The sequence below is a fragment of the Colossoma macropomum genome, unplaced genomic scaffold, assembly GCF_904425465.1.
Source record: "Colossoma macropomum unplaced genomic scaffold, Colossoma_macropomum, whole genome shotgun sequence".
Taxonomy (NCBI): domain Eukaryota; kingdom Metazoa; phylum Chordata; class Actinopteri; order Characiformes; family Serrasalmidae; genus Colossoma; species Colossoma macropomum.
In genome coordinates, this window is record NW_023494798.1 from 21,657,698 (window position 1) to 21,682,948 (window position 25,251).

Here is a 25,251-nt window from a genome sequence, read left to right on the forward strand (position 1 = left end):
GAGAAAAACATCTTCAGAATATTGCAACTGTGTTTAAATGGTAAGAATTTTTTTCATGAAACATGTACAGAACAATAACATGCTAGCAAGAACAGTGTGTATCCAGTAACAATTAACACAGCAGAAGTTTTCCCTATGTGCTTTATTAAGATGCATTACAAACATATTCTAAGTGTATTCTAAATGTGTTACGTTTTCTGTATTGTAACAGAATACATTTAGAACAGTGTATTCAGTATTCTTCAGTATGTACTTCTTCAAAGTGTTCTGCTCAACTCTAAGGATATGCTGGGCTGCATACATAGTGTGATATTGTCATAATTATTGCACTGCACAACATTATCCCTCCGTCCTGCAGCCAGGCAGTGTGGGCCATGAGGGTGGTGTGGCGACAAAAGAGCAGCACTGTTTCTTGCACAAGGATGAATTGTGGGCAGTTTCATTTTACACTGATAAGAATTTGTTTAGATGTTTTAATAATAAAAATAATAATAATAATGAAATGAGTGTGAACTTGACTTGTTGGCAAGAAAATCTTATGGCCCCTGAAACACTAAATGTCTGAGTGAGCAAACTTGAGATATAAAGTAAAAATTCTGTTTTATTGTTTTAGATTTGTAATTAAGAGTGCAGTATTTAAATACAGTAGTACCTGTGTAAACTGCAAATCTTCCATAATGCATATATCATTGTATAGTAATTAAGTACAATTACTAAAGTATTTTCCTCCCCTGACAGTACAGTATATGTATGTTTTCACAGTGTCATGTTACTGTCACGACTATAAATTCAGTTGTGGTTAAAAGGCGTTTGGTTATAGAAAAGAACATGTACAAACCAGGTTAATAGCTCAGCCGCGCAACAGATTTTCACACTGCAGGATGACATTTTACAAGGATCTTGTAAGACTCCTGGGACATAGCATTCCCACAGGAAGAAAAGAAAAAATAGTGGACATGACAGGACTGTACAGGAGCAGACAGGGTAGGAATAATTTAGCTGGCAAGAAAGATTCAATGCATTTTGTTACCAAAGAAACAAGATTGGATTAATGGTATATACTTAATGGATCATTATTATTATTATTAAACATTCTGTTTACTGCATTGACATCTCCTTGGATGAGACCATGTTGCTGGGCGGAAAGACGCAAGCATACAAAGTTACAGGATGACATAAGAGGCAGGGCAGGATAAAGAACACACAAGATAAGAGCACAGAAAAAACTAGTACAGTACAAACTGAGTTTGTGGTCCTGTGTCATACACTGATTCATGTTATAGTGTGCTGTTCTGACTTAATGGACTTGAAGTACTTACTGCTGTTGTAGGGATTCCTAGAAAGTTAAGACATTACAACAGATTTATCATATTTTCAGGTTTGACCCTCTATAACATTTACTTTTGCATTTAGACATTTGGCAGATGCTCTTATCCAGAGCAACTTACAAAAAACATGTAAGTAATAAAAGTATTTATAACCTAAAAGAAAGGAGTATAAGAAAAAAAAATTGAAATGCAGTAGGGTAAAAAGTGGTGCAACCAAGCCACAAGTTAGTAAAGAAAAACTTTCTAGCAAGAATAGATTAAACTTTAAAAATTCTATAAGTTCATTTGCATTTCTGAAAGTGTATAGTGTCGCTGTCACATCAAAAAAACATGACTTTTTTTTCTTAGCAGTTCCTAATTTTTAATTTTTTCCTTCTCAGGTTGGGTTACCATTTCAGTAGTCGCATTGCTGGAAGTTTTGAGTTTCTTGCGAGTGTGGATTTGATTGAGCCACATGAGTCCCACTGCTTCCTCTCAGATGCCGCCCTAAAAATTCTAGTATATACACCCATCCAGATAGTCTGTCCCTCAACTACCCACTGTAGTGAGCAACATTAGCTTTATGGATTTTAAAGAGGATGACTTTGTGATTCATTTATATGACTTTGTGAAAGAGATCCAGGGCCTTTGTTTACAGTTACTGTTTTCCAAACAGGTCATGCTTACATGCTTACATTTGAATTTGTGGCTTTTGAACACACTCTTTTTGGCTGTGATTGTGAGAAAAAATGATAGATATTCCTCAGGAATGAGGGCTGATTCCACAGCAGTGGTTATTTGAATCCAGGAGATATTGCCTAGAATTCAAGGCTATCGTTTCAGTGATATATATATTTGGTTAGGAAAACACCACTGATGAAATACATAGGTAGATTACATTGCTCTTAAAGACTCTTAGATCAAGGCGGGCAAAGGGACAGTCTGAAAAGCCAAGTCTTAACTCCTTTTCACAGTTTCTGCTTGTTTTTTGGAGTTCCCTCAGTTGAACTATGCAAATTGTTATGTTCTTCTGTAATGTTGATGAGTTATGTCTTGATAGAAATTTACGAAACCAGAAGCAAACTGGCTCATTCATATGTGAACATTTATAAAAGTCTTATATAGAGTCTAAATGCATTTTTCTTTCTTTCTTTTTTTGTTGTGGTAGTTGTACACAATGTTTTGATGTCCAGAAAGCTACAGCTGTGTATTCCTTTTTTTTTGTTCCTTTCACCTCTCATCGCTCTCTAGCAGCTCAACACAGTCACAACATTTCACACAAAGAGAGCCAACAGTGTCAGAGCCAAAAGTACCTTATTTAATTATGTTAATGAAAAAAGTATCCAAGTCCATTTCCTATTTCTCCTGTGGAATAGCCACAGCTGGCCTGTGAAAAGATGTTAAGATAGGGGTGTGCCCAATCCTGGAGGTCTACCACTCCACAGAGTTTTGCTCCACCCCTAATATCCTACGCCTGTTCCAGGTAATGAAGGCCTTCATGGGCATCTGAATGTCAGAGCCAGAGGTGTTGGTTCTCAACTCTCCAAGGTGGTAGATCTTTATCCACCCCAGGTTAAAGTTATGTGAGGAGCTCAGAGACAGAGCAGTTCAGACCTCAGAGGGAAGCTCATTCCATCCCTGATGGGCAAGAAAACTAAATACCACTAATTTATAGATTTTGTCTGTCTTGTGAACATGACTACTGCTTAAAGAAGAACATGTCAAACATTCTGAAGTCAAGGATCTGAGGATCAGGTGGCCTTTGTGTTTGGTCACACTGTGCACCATAGTGACCTCACCAAAAGCATAGCGCTTAGTTTGACCTCAGATAACCCGCCAGCAGGGGCAGAGATTGTATGAGTATGTTCATGTGTGTGCCCAGTTTTTGGGGTGGCACCATCCTGGGTAGGAGGTATGAGCTCCTAGAACCATCTGTTACCCACATGGTGTCATGTTTTCCATTCTTTCTTTCTCACATACACACAGTGTCTCTCTGTCATCATCTCTGTGTCACTCTGGCTTTGTGTCTCAAGACAAAGGATCATTTGCAGGTTGACTCAGAGCTAACTAGTCCCTCAGACAGCTCTCTGTTCCCTCAGCCTCAGACAGCTAACTACTGCCTCAGTCTGCCCTGTCTTAATTATAACCAACACAGCTCAGCTCCACTGAGCCTCACCAATGCCCCAAACATCAGGAACATTGCCATAGCAACATGAATGTGATTGTGTGTGTACTCTAGACCCCATGGGGCTGCTGCATTTGGAGTAGCCTTGAACATCTCTTTTGTTTGTCTGTGTGTGCATGTGTGCGTGTGTGTATGTGTGTAGCGGAGACACCCATCGAGGAGTTTACCCCCACACCTGCCTTCCCTGCATTGCAGTACCTGGAGTCTGTTGATGTGGAGGGTGTGGCCTGGAGGGCGGGGCTAAGGACAGGTGACTTCCTCATTGAGGTAAGGGATAGGTTATAACACTTTTTTTTATTATTTGATAGACACAATTCGAATGTCTTAATTCCTCCTGTGTCTCTTTTTTCTTGTTTGCTATCCAGACTTGAGCCCCATTCACCCAGGATAAGAAATCTTGGTATATATGAAAGATATGAGAGTGACTACTCAATTTATGCACTACCTTTCCTCCTGAAACGAGCAGAAAACATGTAAAAACAATTCATTTAGCCATTATGTCATTCATTACCGTCTATCTGGCTGTCTTAAGTGAAAGCATTGTGTCATTATCTTGGGAATTCGCACTTTTTTAACATCTTTTAAAGTTCTAAGTTTAAGGTAGGACATTTGAGATAGGCACATATAAGTACATATCACTTTCTCTGTACAGAGAACAAAAGTAAATGGTTCTTCAAGTACTCCTCCATACTTAAGAGACTCCTTTTCCACAGAATATGATGTGCCAATTCGCATATGTCGATTTGCACAGGATTAATGTAACCTCGAGTTATTTCTGCTGCTTGTTGTGTAGAAGATAAAAGTTGCCAGAATTGTTCCTGACATGTGGGATTTGGTATTTTACTGCAGCAGTTTATATTCTAAAGACATAGCTGGCAGTGCTGCATTTTTCATTATTTTTTATCATTTATTTAAATAAATATTAAGATAATCCCTGAAAATAATGAGCTCGAGCCATCCAGAAGCTGAAACTTTATAAATGTCTCACACAACTGCATTTTCAAACTAGCCCAATTTGGCAAGATAACCTTGATCATGGGTGCATGCTGTACCAAACATTCCACAGCATTACCAGTGAAAAGTGAAAGCATGATATTCTATATAACCACCTCTGTTGGTGTGTGTTCTCTGCCTTGATCATAACTTGTTAGTGTGTAATAAATCTCATATATGGATGTAATGAAAATACTTGTTATTGAAAGTTTTTTTTTTGGGAGGATGGCATCCCATGGCTTCCTCTGGCATCCCCCCTCAAATCAAGCCTTGGGACTATGCACAGTACCATAGTACCTGACCACTAACAGAGTGAAAGCATAAAAATCTTTGAGAAAAATAATCTAGGTCTTTATGATGGTGTAAGTAAACTCAAAATCATTATATCCAAACTGAGGGAGTAGGAAGAACTTGTTAAGCTGACGAAGCACCCTTTTAGACCCCCTCACCCATCCCTGTGACATTAGGCCACTTTTTAATTCTCCTTGATTAAAGCCACAGATTGGTGAAAAATTAAATATACAACACAAATGTAGTCAATCGCCCATTGTTTGCTGAATGATGTTTGCTTCTTTGATGCTAATGTAGCTAACAAGTAATGGAAGCTTACTTTTCTTCAGTTAGCATTGTGGAAACTGCATGTGGAAATCCCTACACACTTGTTCTTGCCTGTTGAGTTGGTAATTAATCTCAAATAGACTTGCTTGAGTCTGTAAAATTTAGACTTCAACATCCATGCTGCCACCATTGTTTTGGGATATGCAGTATGTATTTGACCATTTTTGTCTGTCTGTTTGAGATTCTTAACAACTTGATATGGTCTGAGGTAAGTACATGATAATGAAGGCATGGAGTTTGTAAGATGCTAATAAACCTCCATTATGTGTTATCCACATTAGCCTCATAGCTCAAGAGCAAACTTCAGACACCAAACATATCTTGGCTGACTGACTACGTTTGGAATAAAGAAAAACTGTGTTAGATTTATTTTTATTATTAGACTATTACTGTAAAACATCCTCTGTGAGGGGGCAAAAGGAGGTACCTAGTAGCAGAGCTGTGAGCTGATTGGATGAAGCTGAAAGAAAACAGTCAAGTAGCTGCATTCAAGACTGCCTGGAGCACATTCAGGTATTTGTTAATGTGTCTACTGTTTTCTCAGGTGAATGGGGTGAACGTAGTGAAGGTGGGCCATAAGCAAGTGGTGTCCCTCATCCGGCAGGGCGGGAACAGTCTATTGATGAAGGTGGTGTCTGTCACACGCAAACCCGAATCTGAGGATGTGGTCAGGAAAAAGGGTAAGGCTCCCTGCTTTTTATATGCTGAAGGATGTGCCTGATGAACATGATCACCTGTTGTGAGTGAGCTCTGTCAAAGATTACTGTTAGGTGATTCTTTGATTGCCAGTGTGTGTCTAAGTTTTATAAACGTCACTGAGTGAGATGATCTAGGCGGGGCTACTATGGTTGTGCTTGCATTCGGTCAGGAGTGCTCTACAACTGAAGTTGCTAGGCAACCAGACTTTGATGTCATGTATGTGCTACAGCAAGAAGCAGCATCTGTAGATTTGACTTACAGTACTATGAAAAAAGTATTTGCCCCTCAATATTTTCTATTTTTGCTAATTTGTCACATTTAAATGTTTCTTTGCAGAATTAATTCGGCTACACTGGATGGTTTCGAGCATGAATTGCCTGCTTAAGGTCTTGCCACAGTGTCTCAATGGTATTCAAGTCAGGACTTTGACTTGGCCACTCCAAAACCTTAATTTTGTTTCTTTTGAGCTGTTCAGAGGTGGACTTGCTTGTGTGCTTTGGATCATTTTTCTGCTGCATAACCCAGTGTGCTTGAGCTTTAGGTCACAAACTGAAGGGCGAACACTCTCCTTCAGGACTTTCTGATAGAGAGCAGAATTCATGGTTCCGTCAATTATGACAAGTCGTCGAGGTCTTGCAGAAGCAAAGCAGCCCCAGACCACCACACTACCACCACCATGTTTGACAGTTGGTATGATTTTCTTATGGTAGAATGTGGTATTAGATTTACGCCAGATATAATGGGACCCACATCTTCCAAAAAGTCCCACTTTAACCATCAGTCTACAGAATATTATCCCAAAAGTCTTAGGGGTCATCAAGATATTTTTTGGCAAATGCGAGACAAGCCTTTGTGTTGTTTTTAGTCAGCAGTGGTTTGCGCCATGCAACTCACCCATAGATGCCATTTTGCCTGGTGGAATTGTGTACATTGACCTTAATTGAGGCAAGTGAGGCCTGCAGTTCTTTAGATGTTCGTCTGATGCTTCACACTGCCAGACAGGTTCTATTTAAGTGATGTTTAGATTCAGCAGGTCTGGCAGTAATCATGCCTGGGTGTGGCTAGTGAAATTGAACCCAATAGTCAGTTGAATTTGGTTAACTGGTTGATTTAGTAGCCAAGGGGGCAGTTACTTTTTCACATATGGCTAGGTATGGCTAGGCTGAACAGCATTTTTCCTTCAATAAATGAAATCATCATTTAAAAACAGCGTTTTGTGTTTACCTGGGTTTTCTTTGTCTAATATTAAAAGTATTTTGATGATCTGAAACATTCAAGTGTGACAAATATACAAAGATAGAAGAAACTAGAAAGTTACACCATGAAAGATTGCAGCTTTGGCAGTTGCATTGCCTAATTTGAATTGGATGGAGCTTTGAGTTAAATTTAATTTGTACAGTGCATTTTACAGCAGACAGTGTCCCAAAGCAGCACCACAGAAATCCAGGTCCCCTAATGAGCAAGCTGAGGTCAGCAGTGGCAGGAAAAACCATTTGCTCTTCAGATCAAAGCCCAAGGCCAGGCACAAGAAGTCCCAGGTGGGGCAGAAGAGGCCCCTGTTTGGGCAGATGTAAATTGCTCCTTCAAATTAAGAAGGTTAGGGTTACCTTCCCTCCAACCACATTAGCTAGTGAAAATATCTTTTTAAAATAAAATGAGTTAAGGTTAGTCCACAATCTTATTACCTGTTATAAAACAGATAGTTTTGGTCCTAAAATCTGATTGGCTGAGTCACGTTAAGAGCCGTTAAATCCACGATATAAGCACACCCATGACTGCCTAACAGCAACTGAATTGTGTAGTACTGTGCCACGGCACAAAAAAACCCTTGTACTGTTGATGGAATAATCTTTGACTCTCATGCTGCTCGCATGGACCACCGAGTATATTGATGAAGTAAGAACCTGTTTTTTGTTTAAACTGAAGGGCTGGTGACTAGTCAGCTAGCTAACAGGCTAAAAGATAGCTAGCAGCCTAAACAACTCCATCATTCGTATCACAGGCTTGAATTAAAGTACTTATGGTATGATTAACTAAAACGGCAGTAAAAAAGTCTAAAAAATGTCACTTGAATGGATTACGTGCTTCAAATATTCATGTTTCAGTCAGAAGTAGTGTCAAACCCAGGATGAATCCCAAATGGCACTGTATTCTCTAAAAAGTGTGCTAGCTATGAAAGTTTAGAAATTCTAGCCTCTACAGCCAAATAGTGCACTATTTGTTGAGTATGGATGTTGCAGAGTCCCAAATGACTATTTCTTAGCTATAGTTTGCACCGTTGGGGTGCAGGATCCAGTATTTAAATTCCAATGTAGGGCACTATGTAGGGAGCAGGGAGCCATTTGAGATTCAGTCCCACCACAAGAAGAGGGGAGCTGCTGGATTACATTCATTGTTGTTCACTGTTATACAACAAAAAGAAAAAATTCATGAAATGACTGCAGTATACAGCGATGAGTGACTAAACGTTCTTCTCATTAAGTGGTACATGGTTGCACGGCAATGATACCATACTCTAAAGGAACTATGTAGATATCAATTATTACTGATAATAACAAATTATTTTCTGAAAAAGATGTGCATTACTGCGTTTTTATCACAGGGAAGGGAGTTAAGAACACCCTTTCCATAATAAAATTGCAGTAACGCATGGCATCTCGTGGCTTATTGCTTTAGTACAATTGCTCCTTTAAAATACAAAGAGTGAAGTTTAGGGATTGGTTAGTTTCAGTCACATTACCTAGTATACATTGCCCACAGTTAACATACATTGAAAGACTGATTTTCAGGAATAGAACTTTATTTTAAGCCTAGTAGTGCAACCAACATAAACCGTCTCTAAAACAGAGTACTTCCCCTAATACACTTTTACCTAATGTTAATGGTAGCTATTTCACCAGTACCTAAGCTAGGTATTTAGCTAACTAGGTGGTCTAGGAGTTCTTGGTCTTTTAAAATTGAGTCATTAGAGAGAGAGCTTGGGACAACAGAGTTAACATTTCAAATTCTTGAGCTGTTATTTTCATTTTGCTGTACTGTTTAAATGAAATTATGTCATTACACAATTAAGTAGTAATGTAATTTATGATACTTGTAATAAACTTATGCTGTGTTTGAGTTCAAGTCTATACTTGTGACTATTTTCTATTTGTTTATTATAAAGGAATACAGTAGTTGTTCTTGGTCGAGACCAGAGTCTAAACTTGGCAAGACCAATGGCCGGAACAAGGTCTAGTTCGAGTACAACTACTGTGGATTCCAAGACCAGTCTAAGACAATAGACTGGACCGGACTAGAGCACTTTCTAAGAGCATGAAGAAACACTGAGTGGGGCTAAGACTCAAAGAGGGAACCCATCCTCTAATGGTCAACATCACGATGCATGATGAGAACTTTCCTGTTCCCCATCTTCCGCGCAGGCCTCATTGTCTGTGAACTCGCGTATACAAATACACTGCAACTGCAATCTTGGTTTCATAGTTAAACCCCACGACCCTCTTTCTTTCTCCCTCTCTACGAAAAAAGGTTCAAAGAGAGATTGTGTGTCTACACTTTAATGAGATTTCATAATCAAGCAAAGTCAAGTTAATAAAAGAGAATGGCTCATTTTGCTAGATGGGTGGTTTGTAATGGGACAGAGTAGCTTTTTTATTTCCTTCTCCATTGATGGGACCATATCTGCACAATAATCTATTCTGTATCCATGTAAACCATCCTGCCTTCTCTCTGCAACTCCCACACAGTTCTGACCCCGCTCTCACCCTTGCGTGTGTTTGTGTAGCCGCGCAGAACAGCACAACACATAATGTTACCTGCAGCAGGAGATTTTAGGCTGATATGACTGTACAATTTGTTTTATTGACATATAATCAGAGTAGATGCAGTAATAAATTTTTATTTTATTACATTTGTGAATATACTTATGCAGCTGTGTCTACTATGAAAATAGGGAGATGAAAATTGTGCTGCTGGATGAATAATGCAGCAGACCCTTTTGAAGCCTGTTAGGAATTAATCAATTAAAGACGATAGACTTCCACCACAGCTTCAGCTTTATTTTACTGCAATAATATTTGAAATACTTGATTTAATATCATATCTGTGTTACTTGAACTGCCCAAACAATCTAGCTTTTAAAAACACTGCACTTGTACCTGTAATAATGCTGTGTGTGTTGGTGTTTGTGTTGGTGGATGAGTAGGTGTGTGTGGGTGTGTAAACTTACAGGCTACAGCAGAAGGACGCAGACACATTCTCATATATCAGTATATAATCGTGTGCTTAAGCTCTCAATGAAACTATGACGAAGGTGACATGTATATGTTATAATGACTATTATGTCAAGTTTTGTAATAGTTTCTTCTCTCCATCACTCTCTCTCTCTCTCTCTCTCTCTCTGCCTGTGTCTCTCATACACACAAACACACACCGATTCTCACAGTTTAGCTGCATCAACCCAGGCCTTGCTCCTGCCAGAGTTTCCATGGTTACTACAATGAACGTTAGAATTTAGCATTGCATTGAGCCTTGGTATTTCTCTCTCTCTCTCTCTCTCTCTCTCTCCTCTCTCTCTCTCTCTCTCTCCTCTCTCTTACTTCTGGCTTACCTCTCTCCTCTCCTTGCTTTCCCTCTCGCTCTCTCTCTTTTCCATCTCGGTCACTTCTGTCTTCTCCTCTCTCTCTTTATCTCTCTCCCTTCTCTGTTACTTGTCTCTTTTTCTCTCCTTGCGTCTCTCTCTCTCTCTCTCTCTCTCTCTCTCTCTGTCTCTCTCTTGCTTTCCCTTTCCTTCTCTCTCCCCTCTCTGTTCTTCTCTCTCTCTCTCTCTCTCTCTCTCTCTCTCTGTCAGAGCGACTGAGGAGTTTTGGGCGGATATCACTGTGAGAGAAAAGCAGAAGCATCTGATTTTCTGCAACTCTATCCGTTTTCTTGTCGTTTTCTCTGCCTTTCTCTCTCCATCTCTCGTTTCGTCAGGGCATTGCAGCATTCGCAGTGTTAGCTCAGCATGCTCGCAGAATTAAAGGTGCATTTGACTCTGAGAAACGGCCACCCGTCTGAGTGTCCAGAAGAAAGAAGGAAGAAGAGGAGAGTACTGAGAAATGGAGAGAGTGAGGAGATGTAAAAAGAGGAGCGTGCTTGCATGTTGTTGGAATGTCACAGAGAGAGAGGCAGTGCGCGGCGGGCCGGCAGTCGGACACATGAGCGAGAGGCCTAGCTGAGTGACCTGTGATCTGCGTGCGTGTGTGGGCGTGAAAGTGTAAGAAGAAGCATGAAGAAGTTTGCGTCAGACCGCAGTCTGAACAAGGTCGCGCGGCCACAAAAGGCGTCGAGCTTGGCTGAGCTGAAAAAGCGATGGCAGCTGCAGGTGGGCAGCAAATGGGGGTCTTCACGCAATTTCTCCTCATCCTCACCCTGCCTCTCCTCCACAGCACCGCCACCACCCAAGAGAGCGCCCAGCACCACACTCACCCTGAGGAGCAAGAGCATGACCGCTGAGCTGGAGGAGCTGGGTAAGACGAGCAATATTACTCCTTCCTGCATACTAGAGTCTGACCAAGGTTACAATTTTGTAAAAATTGCCAAATTTAAAGAACTAACAATTCCAGTAGCCAATAATATCAGCAGATATCATTTTTACTGCCTGACTAACACCAGTTTTAAAGAGCCAAACATATTTAACACTGATAATATTGTCTGACATATTAAGCAAAAGTTAGTAGTTTTTGGGCCTGACCTTTAAATAATGGCAGACTACGTTTAGTTATTCTTCTTTTTCCATCACTGGTGACCTTGGCAAGCTTCATTTGTAATAAATATAAATTAGCCTCTTGTTTGATGGAGAAGATTATGCAGTTATACCGAGACATTAGTGCATGGGCGTTTGTAGACTGCTGGTTGTAGTGGGGCACACTCTAAATCAAAGGGGGCACAGCTCAACCTCTTTCCTTGTCAGTCTGCATTGAAAACAGAAAGCTTTTTTTTATTTCTGCATATTTCAATCTTTGAGATGTAAACAAAATTATTCAGAGTGTTTTGATGTGAAATGTTCTAGAGGAACCTACCAAGGGTCACAATGTCTACAATGCAATAACAACCATTTTATTTATTGTCTAAAACCACCAGCAAACCTTCACGTCTTCTGAATTTTTATATGCTGATAATTGTTAGATAGTGGTACATCTGAAAAATCATGTTTCCTTTGGGTATTATTGTGGCGTATAACACCCTGTATGCACCTCTCTGCAATGAATAGATTTTGAAAGTTAGGTTTTAGGCCAAAACTTTGCCTCAAAATGAACATAAAACAATGTCTCAAGCATCAGGCAAAGTATTCACAACAATTTTATGTGAATGACATTCGGTGAGGAAACATTTAGAGGCATGAAATGCTAGAGACATCTGGTTCCTATCACCACCACTGTGAACAATTCTTACTTGGTAAGTCTCTCTAGACTAGAGCATTTCACATCAAACTGCTCTGAATGACTTAATTCAATCTTCTAGATGTAAATAATACAGAAATTTTGAAAAATAGGTTTAGGCTTTTGCAGTCTAATATGTGTTTTTGTTAGGCTACAAGTGGTTAGCCTTAAGCATTAGCCTTACTCCAGTTGCTTTATGGTTGACAAACCTTTTATATCTGTTTTGTTTTTTTTATTTTTTCATAATTTGAAAATACCAGCTGCTATTTTCAGTGTCAAAACCGACAAACAGCAACTGTCTAAAATGAAAGTTAAGAATGTTTTTTTCTGTCTTGTAAAGTTACAAGGTTTTGTTTTGACATCGATGACATATATTGTGCATCTGCATATACACTATATGGCCAAAAGTATGTGGACACTTGACCATCACACCTACATGAGCTTGTTGGACATTCCAATCCAAAATGGGCATTAATATGGAGCTGACTCCCTTTTTTGTGGCTATAACAGCCTCCACTGTTCAGACAGGGCCTTCTGCAAGATTTTGGGGTTTGTCTGTGGGAATTTCTGAGGTCAGAAAGTAATGTTGGACGAGCAGGCCTGGCTCGCAATCAAAATTTCAATTCATCCCAAAGTTGTTCAATGAGGTTGAGGGTCAGGTGCAGGCCACTGGACTTCCTCCACTCCAAACTCGTTTAATTATGTCGTTATGGACCTCACTTTGTGCACAGGGGCACAGTCATGCTAAACCAGCACAGAGCCTTCCCCAAAGTGTTGCCACAAAGTTGGAAGCATATAATTGTCTAAAATCTCTAAATATACTGCAGCATTATTATTACCCTTCACTTGACTTAATGGGCCGAGTCCAAACCCTGAAAAACAGCCCCAGACCGTTATCCCTCCTCCACCAAACTTTACAGTTGGCACTATGCATTCCAGTAGGTAGTGTGCTCCTGGCATCCGCCAGACCCAGATTCATCCATCGGACAGATAGTGAAACATGATTAATCACTCCAGAGGACATATTTCCACTGCTCCAGAGTCCAGTGGTGGTGTGCTTTACACTCCAGCCAACGCTTGGCAGTGCGCATTATTATCTTTGGCTTGTGTGCAGCTGCTCAACAATGGAATCCATGTCACAAAGTTCGTGATGCGCCGTTTTTGTGCTTATGTTGCTTCAAGAAGCAATCTGTAACACTGTAGTGAGTGACGCAACAAAGGATAGGCGATTTCTATGAGCCACACAGCTCTGTGAGCTCTTCTTTGTGGCTCAGCTATTGTTGCTCAGATGTTTCAATTTCACCATAATTGCACTTACAGTTGACTGGGGCAGATCTAACAGAGAAGAAAATCATGAACTGACTTGTAGCAAAGGTGGCATCCTTTGATAGTTTTACCTTTAAAGTCACTGAGCTCTTCAGTACAACCCAGAGATGGGGGCATTGCCGAAACACCTGAACTCTATAATTAGGAGGGGTATCCGCATACTTTTGGCTATATCGTGTATATTGTATATATTTGTATATCTTTGCTGTTAAATAAGGCCTACTTGCATATGTCTATGTTCACCTACTCCTGGCTCTGTTTTGAGAATAGTTGCCGTACAACCTGTCTTCATGGAAACTGAAAGCATTCAGAGGAAAGACGTTGAGGCACTATTAGAAATGTTGTGTTCGATCATAATGTTTGTGCAGTGTAGTTTAGCCCAACAAGCAAGGTTAAAATGAGAAACTCTAGCTCATTTATTGACTTTTCCCATGATTATTGTGCATGTGCACCAGAAAATTGGATCTAGTGATGCACTTGCATAAGAAAAGTTAGTAACCAGGTTTCAGATGTATGACAGATGTTGGCAGTTCTCAGTGATCAGATTTCTTAAATAAACAGCCATTGGTTGTTGCTCAAAATAGCACGACGTTCCTGGACGTGTTTTTCTTATATAACATTTATAGACACATTGTTGCTTTCTGGCAACTCTGCATCACTGATTAGCAGTAAATCCATGGAACTTTAAAATCAGCCATTTTTGTCAGTCAAACTATATATTGGTCAGGCTCTAATGCTTGCACACACACAAGCTCAGCACATGCACACAATTGGAGTGTTCTCTGTATCGCTTTGTGCTCTCTCTCTCTCTCTCTCTCTCTCTCTCTGTCTCTGTCTCTCTCTCTCTCTCTCTCTCTGTCTCTCTGTTGTTTGCATGCTACACTGTGTCATCTCCCTCTTTCTGCCATTTGGTCTGTTCAAAATATCAGCTGTGTCTTTCCCACTCAATCTGTTCTCCTATTGTAATATACACATACAAAGAGAAACACATTTACACAGCGTAACATCAAGCAACAGAAACCTTAAAATGTTTGGATATATGGGTGTAGAATAGAAATAAGAAGCTTGACTTTTTGGCTTCTTGGCTTTTTATGTTTAAAACAGCTTCAGCAGTTCTGGGGATTATGTTCTACATGTTTTGAATCATCTCTGCTTGAAAACAGACCTTTTCTAAAGAAAAACAGGAGCACTCACAGTTGGGACAAAAAGCAGGGGCTTCCTTTTACTTTCTCTAGAGAAATCTCCATCTACACGTACAAAAGGGAAATATTGTGACTACAGCTTATTGCTTTTTTCTACAAGTGTTAGGGTTTATGTTTGCATTGCTTGCAATGGATCTGTGGCGCAGTGGGTAGTGCTGTCACCTCACAGCAAGAAGAGCCTGGGTTCGATTCCCAGCCGGGCGGCCAGGGTCCTTTCTGTGTGGAATTCGCATGTTCTCCCTGTGTCTGTGTGGGTTTCCTTCGGGTACTCCGGTTTCCTCCCACAGTCCAAAGACATGCAGTCAGGATGATTGGACATGCTAAATTGCCCCTAGGTGTGATTGTGTGTGTATGTCTGTCTGTCTGCCCTGCGATGGACTAGCGACCTGTCCAGGGTGTATCCTGCCTTCCACCCAATGCCAGCTGGGATAGGACAGCACCCCACCGCGACCCAGAAGGATAAGCGGTTTAGACCTTAAGATTGCTGTTTAAATGCCTTTTGAGCAGATGTTTTGGAAATCAGGCTTCGAAACCCACCTGTTTTAAATTAATTGCTTTTGTGAGCTCACAAAACAATGCGTTTTTACACACACACATATATTTAGACAATTTACACATATTTAAAAAATGCCAAAATAAAGTGTGGATGTCTGTTTTGGAATGTGTGCCATACTTGCAGTTTGCCACAATTTGTTAGATATCTCATATTGTAATAGTCTTTATGACAAGAAACATGAGAGCATATTATCAAGAAAGACGTTTGTTATTTGTTTGAAAATAAGCCCCCCTTTTTCACCTAGTATTTGTATTATTCTTTCTTTCTGTGAGAGAATAACACAAACACTAACTGATCCTGTGTATATTGGCTACTGTGAGAGTGTAATACAGTAATATTGTATCTATTTATTCCATGCTAAGCATCTGCAAGAAGGAGGCGAGGAGGTGAGTTATGGCTGGATGTTTTTGGCACTGTTTAAGTGTTACCTCAGTGTTACTGCTCACATCAATCATCAGTACCATCTCATCTTGCCGTCACTGAACTGCCGTTTAAATGTGTTTTTATCCCATTCATATTTATGAATATTATTTCAGTCAGGCATGAGCAAGAGGCCATAATTTACAGTGACAGCATAAAACGTGTTTCTCGTGTTTTTATTGGAGTACTTATAATATGCTCCTATGCATAACAAAGACAGTGGTGTTAGCTCTCCTGAACATGCCTATGATGTAGGTGTCTGTTTTTGGTATAGGTGTGTTTAAACTTGTTGTGTGCGTGGGTGTTTGTGCATGTGTGCGTGTGTGTGTGCATGCATTTGTGCAGAAAGGCTAGATGAAATCTTGGCCTCCCAGGAGTCAGTGCTGAAGCCACAAGTGGAGGCAGACTATAGAGCAGCCACGGTGAAGCAACGACCAACAAGTCGCCGAATTACACCAGCAGAAATCAGTGTAAGACGTCATGGAGACTAACATGGACACCGCATAACAGTTCATAATCTCTGAATAATCACTGTTGATCAAAATCTCTTTATAAGCATGACATACAATACTGGGCAAAAGTCAGAGGTTCATTTATTTAATTTCCAGTCAAAACAGTTATTAAGGACAAGTTATTAATTTGTCAGGAGATATTCCTGAGGAGATTAGATATAAGATCATCCACTCGCACAAGAAAGGAGAAACTTAAAGGAAAATAAATGGAAAAAAAAACAGGATTTTTAAAAACTACAGTTAAAAAAATTATTAAAATATATAGAGAAATTTGAACTTCAAACAACCATGCAAGACCTGGTAGAACCCCAAAACTGTCACCATCAGATGAACAGTACTTAAATCTTTCATCTCTGAGAGAGATGAGAAAATCAAGCTCCACTCTTGCTTCAGATCTGAAAACAATCAATTTATTTCTGTCCATTCTTCCACTGTGAGAAGACAACTCAAAGCTATGAGTCTGAAAGGATGTGTATCTGTCAAGAAGCCACTACTGAGAAAAGGAAAATCTGTAAATCAAATAAAGAAGCTGCTGGTGTTCTTAAAACAATGGGCTATCCAACCCAGAGTCCAGAATCACTGAATGTGTTGGGATTATTTGGATCGTACAAATTAGAAAATGCCACCAACATCTAAGACTGAGCTTTACAGGTGTGGAAAAAAATCACTGCAGATTTCTGTGAAAAACTCTCCTGAAAAGAATGGATGTGCAAGGTGTGGACACACTAAATACTGAAAAAATGCTATTATATTTAGCTGTTGAAGCATCTGTATAATTCTCTGTTAAATATGTTTTCTGCTATTTTTTTCCCCCAAATGAAAAATGAATAACTTGTACTTATGAACGGTGGTCCCTGACTTTTGTACAGTACTGTATAAAAAAGTAATAGTGTAATAATATTAAATAATAATTGTATTACTATAATATAGTGTAGTATTCCTATAATGGTATAATTTAATATTACAATTTGATAATAGTTTATTATTACAACAATTCTAACTGTGAATGGCTCTGTCATAACTTGAATGGAAAACAATTTTTTATGTGTGTGTGCGTGTGTGTGTACATGTACATGTAGTCTCTTTTCGAGCGGCAGGGTCTTGCTTTACATGGTGCCCTTCACCCAGCGCTGGAAAAAGCTCACATGCAGCTGCCCAAAGGCATGTCCAGAACCAAGTCCTTCGGTAATCCTACAACATTATAAACACACCTGGGTTAATGCATGAAAACCATTCAGTCAAATTCAGAAGTAGAGTATTTTGACCTATTCCAGAACTTTTTGATGCCTTCCTAATTTGGAGGCTTTCTGTCTCCTCCACAAATGTGAATGCATTTGATTTGTTCAGTTTTGCTTTTATTAACTTCTTAAACCCTAAGGGCTTTTATGTGGGCCCACATTTCAATTCCTCATTCTCATAACTTACATATTAGTTTTAGTAGCTTCATAGTAGTTACTTAATAGTAAGTCTTAAGAGTAATAACTGAATGATGAGCCTTTCATTTTGAGGGTTTCATTTCATTTTGTCAGTGTATTAGTTTCTTTAATGTCAGTCATGGCAGGAGGAGAGAATGAGTGCTGAGACAGGTCCTGTGATTCATCTTCTGAGCCTGTGCTGAGAGAGTTTTCCATGCAGCTCTGTTTCTGTCTGTGCAGGAGCCACTGAGGAGGACCGGCTGTCTGCCCTGGCGGCGGAGCATAGGTTTCCCCGGAGCTCCTCTATGACGGACAGCCTAAGAGACAGTCACAGCATCCCTCCCCCTCCCCAGACGGCACCCCCTCCTCCACCTTCGCTCTACTATCTGGACACAGGTCCTCCTCCAGCTTTCTGTCCCCCGCCCCCTCCCCCCAGTCGGCTTCACGACCCCAGTCGCTCCAGCTTTAAGCCAGGCTCAGAGCCGAGGCTGCACGCCCTGCCGCAGACCATGTCAGCTGAGATGTACGAGCCTCCCCGGCATGCTGCCCACATCGAGCGGCAGAAGAAGGCTCGGTCCATGATCATCTTGCAGGACTCCACCCACCTCCCTGTGGAACCCACGGACATCCCACGGCCTGGCCCGGCCTCCACCCCGCCTGAGAGGATCAAGAGGAAAGGGCGGGTCATTGACAACCCTTACGCCAATGTGGGCCAGTTCAGCATGGGCCTGTACACACCACCGCCCAGCAAGCCCCAGCGTAGGAAGAGCCCGCTGGTGAAGCAGCTGCAGGTGGAAGATGCCCAAGAAAGGGCATCGCTGGCCCTGGCTTCGGTCCATGCACGAGAGCACTCACCCACGGGCCGACTGGCGGCCCACCACACCAGCAGGGCCGAGTACTACCAGCAGCAGCTGCTGCAGGAGCGCACACGTGCCCAGGCTGAGGGGCTGCTGCATGGCAAGGGGCCTTTTGCCGCTGCCATTGCCGGTGCCGTCAAGGACAGGGAGCGGCGCCTTGAGGAGCGGCGGAAATCCACAGTCTTCCTGTCCGTGGGCACAATGGAAGGCAGCTCGGCCACTCCTGTAGAGGCTCCCTCTCTCACACAATCCCATTCCGTTGATGAACGCTTGCTGACTAGTGAGCTCGGTCAGCTGCCTCCTCCTGCCTTGGCATTGCGACCCTCTCCGGGCGGCACCACCTTTATCCACCCACTGACAGGCAAGCCCCTGGACCCCAACTCCCCGCTGGCACTTGCGCTGGCCGCAAGGGAACGGGCTTTAACTTCCCAGAGCCAGTCCCCTGCCAGCAGCCCTGAGCCCAGGACTAAACATGAGGCTGCTGGAGGGGTGTTGCTCATGGACACCCAAACCAAAGAGGCCGAGCGTTCAGAAGGCGAAGGGGAGCTTGCCTCCCCCCCCTTCTCCCCTGGAGGAAAAAGGAGCTACACTCCTGCCCCTACTAGCAAAATCCAGTGGGGGACGCCCACCACTGCAAGAAAAGAAATGGAAATAGGAGCAGATAAGAAAGACGAGAGGAAGGTGGAGGACAAGAAGAGCATGATCATCAGCATTATGGACACATCACAGCAGAAGACTGCTGGGCTTATTATGGTTCATGCAACCAGTAATGGACAGGCAGTGGGACTGGGCCCAGACCGTGTTTCCCCCCCTCCCAAAGGCATGCGGACAGAGAGCCCGAAACCTATGCTGGCTGAAATCAAGCGTGCAAAGTCCCCTAGTCCAGAAGCAGCCTCCACTCCAACACCAACCACACCCTCAACCCCCCAGGCTCCGCCTAGTCCCACCTCAGATAAACGCCCCCAGCCATCCTCTAGCCCATCTTCAGATAAAACCTTGGCCCAGGGAAGCTCAGAGGAAGATGTAGAGCCCTATACAGTCACGTTACCACCTGCTATGTTGTCCTCTAGTGATGAGGAGACACGAGAGGAACTTCGCAAAATTGGAGTGGTTCCCCCACCAGATGAATTTGCCAATGGTGTCCTGGCAAAGGCACCGGAAGCTGCTGTACCTCCTGCTCCTCCTTTGGCAGGCAAGCAAACAGTGCCCTCAGACTCAGCCCAGGCCCCTGCCCCTTCGACAGCAGCTGCTGCCACAGCAGCACAGGCCCCAGCCGCCAGCGGCCCACCAGCAGCCTCAGGGAAGCCATCTGAGCCCCACCTGGGCCCAGAGTCTGCTGCTGACTCTGGGGTGGAGGAGGTGGACACTCGTAGCTCCAGTGATCACCACCTGGAGACCACGAGTACCATCTCCACCGTCTCCAGCATGTCCACACTGTCCTCAGAGAGCGGTGAGCCCACCGACACCTACACCTCCCACGCCGACGGCCAGACCTTCATCCTCGACAAGCCGCCAGTGCCTCCAAAGCCAAAGCTCAAGTCCCAGCTCAGCAAGGGCCCCGTGACGTTCAGGGACCCCCTGCTTAAGCAGTCCTCTGACAGCGAGCTGCTCTCACAGCAGCACGCGGCTGCGCTGGCTGCCGCCACGGGGGCCTCGGGCCCAGCAAGACCCCGCTACCTCTTCCAGAGACGCTCCAAGCTATGGGGGGACCCCATAGAGCCCCGTCCGCTTGCAGGCGCAGAGGAAGGCAAGCCCACTGTGATAAGCGAGCTCAGTTCCAGACTGCAGCAGCTCAACAAGGACACGCGCTCGCTTGGAGAGGAGCCTCTCGGAGGCTCACTCGACCCTGGACGCAAGTCGCCTGTGGCTGGTGCCAGGTAAGGAGTCAGCTTAGTAGGGTCACCAAGCTCACATTCAAACTGAGTGTAGGATGTTCGTTGTAGGTATTCCCATACAGACTGTTCATGAAAATCCTGCTAAGCACTAAAGGGGCAGATTTATCAAATGAGGCACAAATAACCATTGGGGTGGCACAAGTGGCCAAATTAGTAGTATTTTTTTATGACCATATGTAAATGAAAACTGTTGCAGCATCTCTGCAATGCTGCTATATAACCTGTAACAACCCCTTTTTAAAGAAGAAACAATGGAGGACATATGCACAGCCATGAACAGTGCAGTTGTTGACCTCATAAACAAGCAATCAACCCTCTCAGCAGTGACTGCAGATTTGGTCTTTGTTTTTTCACGACTAAATCTGCAGTCGCTGTCGACAATTACTTCTGTGTTATTTGGGTTACAGCCTAATGATGATTATTCCATTCTAAAGGGGTTTGGCATTAAAAATGAAACAAACAAAAAGCTGAATTTAACACAGTTTTTGTAATCATGCTCTGTTAATAGAGGCTATTGTATTTAACTGGCAAGGCCACTTTTTTCATAAAATCTGCCATTTGAAATGAAACAGTGGGTCATGATTTCTCTGCTTTTCAGTATACATAATCACTCTGGTGTGCCTGATATATAGACATTTTTTCTTTTTCTTTTTTTTTAATGAAATTACATTTGCACTTACTGTGGTAGGCAGCAAACCGTGCAGAAGCCTTTGACTGAATTTTGACAAATTACAGGAATGGTTCATTTTGTAACCAATATTTTGCATCATTTTGGGCAACTCCCTAAATTGTATGTGAACACTCAGACGTCTCAAAAATAAACTGTTCCAGTTTTCAACCGAGCACAAACCGCATTGTGTGCCACGTTGATAAATCCCCCTAATATGCTATATGACTGCATTGTGCGCAAAGTCTGCTGCCACCACAAAAGTGAGATAAATCTGCCCCATCACTCTGCTAAGACTGTTGGAGTAAGCGTGGACGTGTGATGTAGGAAAAAAGTTTCACTCCAAGCAAGTTATGTTCTGCTGCAGAACAGATGCAAAGCTAGGTAGAGCTGCGGCATTCACTGGCTCTTTCAAAGCAATGATGATAAAATGTCCAACCTGTTTTGTTAGCATCTTTGAAAAATGTATTAAAAGACTGTATCAAATGAGATTTAATATTACATTTTCCAGTCTTTTTTAACATATTCTCTTGATGCTGGCAACATTATATATAATCAGATATGTGTATGGCTGACATTAGCATTTTAAAAAGACTGTTTAATTCTTGATGGACAGCAGTCTTGATGGAGGTTTTGTCATGCTGTAGCACTCTATTCTTGTCTAGTCATCTCAGTCAGTTAACCTACATTTAACCTAATTGCTTTTTGCTATGTTTAGGCTCAGTTATCTGCCAGATATATCTTGAGCCAGACTGCAAATTATAATTTACAGTGTAGCACACATGCTAACAGTGGTTGATGCTGTTCTAATTTTCAAAGATCAGTGCATTAGCGTTAGCCTTCATTGCCTCAGCTGCTATTTAGTGATGTTAGCACATCAGAATAGCTCTGACTCATCCCATTTTGTCTCTACAGCAACACTGCTTCCCTTAAAAGCAGGTGCACATTAAAAATTGAGATTTGCATCTGTAATAACTGCAAAATCGGTTCTTGCCTAAGCAGCAATGATCTAGACATTGTGGACAGACTGATGTGCAAACTGTACTATGTGCAGGAGTGGCATTCAGTTGTGAACTCATACTTGACCTCTAGATAATTCATAGTCTTTTCAGTCACCTCCTGCTCTTTAGGAAACATGAAAGGCTAATGTTTAAATTGCTTTTTTTCATTGAGAAGTTTGGAGCTTCAGCAGTATCTCAACGCTCGACGGTTGCTGGTAAGTAAAGGAGACTTACTAGTCTCTTAGCAGAGCTGTAGAACCTGTAGATCACCAGTGTAGGAACTTAGAAGGAACTTCCCTCAGCAGGTTCTATCTAGAGGCCTATCTTACAAGAATACATAGGCATTTTCTGGCGCAATGGTCAATAGTAAGTTATTTCTCTGTTCTTGGTTTTTTTATGCACCACCAATGTTCTTTTCTGTTAATATCCTGAAATACAACTGAAGCCCTTTATATTCCTACAGATGTGACAAGGACATGGAAGAGAGTAAACCTTAGCTTTTAGCCCACTAGGGTAAATCAAACATCATTCCTATTATTTTCTCATCTCAAATAACCTGTTCACTAATCCCACATTAATGAAACGACCTCTAATGACACTTTGCTTTTAGTAATAACATTCTCCAGGTCATCTGTTGCCTTGTCCTCCCCTGGCCAGTCCCCAAAAAATGTCTTTCTCTTATCAAAATTGTAATGTCCCATCTAGCACATTTGATTAAAAGTGTGTTCTACTTTTCACCACGTTGATGTTCCCATTCATCCCTTGTGTGTTGTGTAGGGGATAGTTATTGGTCCTGTGGGATGTTCACATGGTAACAGAGGGCCTGGAATGCACTCTCTCACCCTCTGATCTATCACCTGAGTGACTTCTAACTTCTGCTACCGACCTCAATGCCCCACCTCTCTCAATACGCATCTTCAGCTCTCTGATAGTAATATCTCATCTACTTGTCCCACTTTTGAAATACTGAAACTGCATCAATATTTCTATAATAGTGGATATGTGTGTGATGCCACTGAGGGCCAGAAGCGTGAAATTTGTGATGTCACTGAAGGCATGTGATGAAGATGGCCTCTCCTCCTCATCAGCATCAGTCATTTCCTTACGTGGTGTCTGTATAGTGTCCCCGTGTTTATCTCTGTCCTCATTCCTGTTGGTCCTCACTCATTCATGTCTAGGCTAGTGCTTGCTCAGGGGTGGGGTTTGGGATTCATGGTGTGTTCGTACTGAACTCTGCCATGCGGCTCTTTGGGCCATTCCTAACACTCTGACTGTCATTGCTTCTCTCTGGAAAAATTGTTGCTCCGTGCATTCATGGTTTTTATGCTTTTTGGTTTCTTTTTTTTTTCTCTTCATTATGGCACCTGACCCTAGACTTAGACATATGCAATATATCCCCACTGTCCTAATAAAACCATGTATCTCCAAAGTGCTAACTTTACAGGAGAATGTAGAAATGTTCTTTAACTTTAGTGTAAATTAATGTAATGAGATTTTATCCCAAGTAATTTTGGCTTATTTTTCCACTTATCATGAAATGACTAGCTGCTGCATTCAAATGATGTAGAAAAATAAAAATGGTTAAAAAAAAAAAAAGTTACATGGAGTTACATGGTTTTGAAATAACAGTGATAATATGTAATATAAGTGTTCCAACATAGACTGTTGTATGCCAATGTTCAGCGCCATTTTGACAAGTTAGGCAGACCATATCTATCTGAGATAGAACTCCAGAGGAGAAGCTGAAGTCTGGGGCCAGCTGTTGATTTGTCTCATGGCTTTTGGTTGGTTTGACATTGTTGATGTGAAATGCCTGTCTGTTTCTGCTCTCTCATGGACTGATGCTAACCAACCGCTCTTTGTTTATCATTGCCTCTATCTCACTCTCTTTTTGTCTCTCTCTCTTTCTCTCTCTCTCTCTCCTTCTCTCTCACCCTTTCTCTCTCTCTATCTCTCTGCTCACACTCTCTCTCTGCATGCCACGCTGCTCTGTCTAGAACTGAATCTGAGGCTAAGCCCCGGAGGGCCGGGCACCTGTGTAAGTGCGCATGCGTCATCTCATCTTCCTCTCTTTCCTTTTCTTGCCCTGCCCCCTCTTCTTCAGACAAGCCCTGCTTCTCTACTGCTTCTCCTCCACCTGTGCCTCGCCCACCTGCGTCTCGCTGGCTACTCATCTCACTTCAGCCATCACACTAACATCTACACTCACAGTTAAGCATAGTTAATCACACAGTTAAGAGACTGGGGTCTGTGGTTAAGGTTAAGTGCAAGTTGTGTTCAAGCTGTGTTTATCTGAAACATCATTCTTGACACTTGGTCCTTCTCGCAAGATCTCCCAAAGCTGGGAAAGACAAAATCAGGGATTGAAGTGTAGACTTTCATGACTCCTAGCAACAGAAAACACTTTAAGCAATTAGGTGGTGAGTAGGGGTGCAACAATACAGTCAGCTCACAATTTGATTCACAATTCTGGGTTTAAAGCAAAAGATTTTCAGAATAGGATTCATTTCAGAAAAATGATGGGAGACGGGAGTGCATCTTACGGCACTGAATGTGCTGCAACCCAACTCTTTAGCATTCAAGTGGTGGAACTGCATTAGATGGCATAATTGATAGATGATATTGCCCATCTCGGTCATGCATATTGTCATGTTTGCATGGCAGTATTTTGTGTCATGATGTATTGTTATACCCCTAACGGTCAGTGCTGAAATAGAGTGATAGTCCCTGATTAACTGAGTGTTGTGATTAGTCATCAGTGGGACATATTCAGTGTGTGACAAGAAGTCAGACAGTCGCTCTATTTATTCTGGAACCTTCTGTTCAGCCATTTGAAGGTTGAGTTTTCCATCCCCTCCTCCCTGCTTTTCTCTCTCTCTCTCTCTCTCTCTCTCTCTCTCAGTTGGATAGGTCTATGGGCTGCTCACCTGATGCATGTTACTTTGCTTGATATGCTCTACCAGGACTTACATATTTGAATATAACATTAAAGCTTTAGTTCCATTCATATTTCATCTAACTTGATACATAATCATTATTTCACTTTGACATTTCACTTTTTCTTGCTACATTTTTGCCCAGAGGCCAGTTATGGACCACACATTACAACTTTTTCAACTTGTGGAGTATTAGTAACGACAATTGGAAAACATATGAGCCAATTATTCATTTGATCATTT

The 25,251-nt window shown here is 41.9% G+C and overlaps 1 protein-coding gene across 1 annotated transcript in view; it reads left to right on the forward strand.

The window, feature by feature from the left end:
• Positions 1 to 25,251, forward strand: part of shank3a (SH3 and multiple ankyrin repeat domains 3a) — a 378,305-nt gene that overhangs the window by 347,625 nt on the left and 5,429 nt on the right. Inside the window, exons 18-24 of the mRNA XM_036585771.1 lie at positions 3,635 to 3,759; positions 5,648 to 5,783; positions 11,229 to 11,309; positions 15,668 to 15,691; positions 16,071 to 16,195; positions 17,317 to 17,422; positions 17,893 to 20,386. Coding sequence (XP_036441664.1) covers positions 3,635 to 3,759; positions 5,648 to 5,783; positions 11,229 to 11,309; positions 15,668 to 15,691; positions 16,071 to 16,195; positions 17,317 to 17,422; positions 17,893 to 20,386 — 3,091 coding nt within the window. The remainder of the gene's footprint in view (positions 1 to 3,634; positions 3,760 to 5,647; positions 5,784 to 11,228; positions 11,310 to 15,667; positions 15,692 to 16,070; positions 16,196 to 17,316; positions 17,423 to 17,892; positions 20,387 to 25,251) is intronic.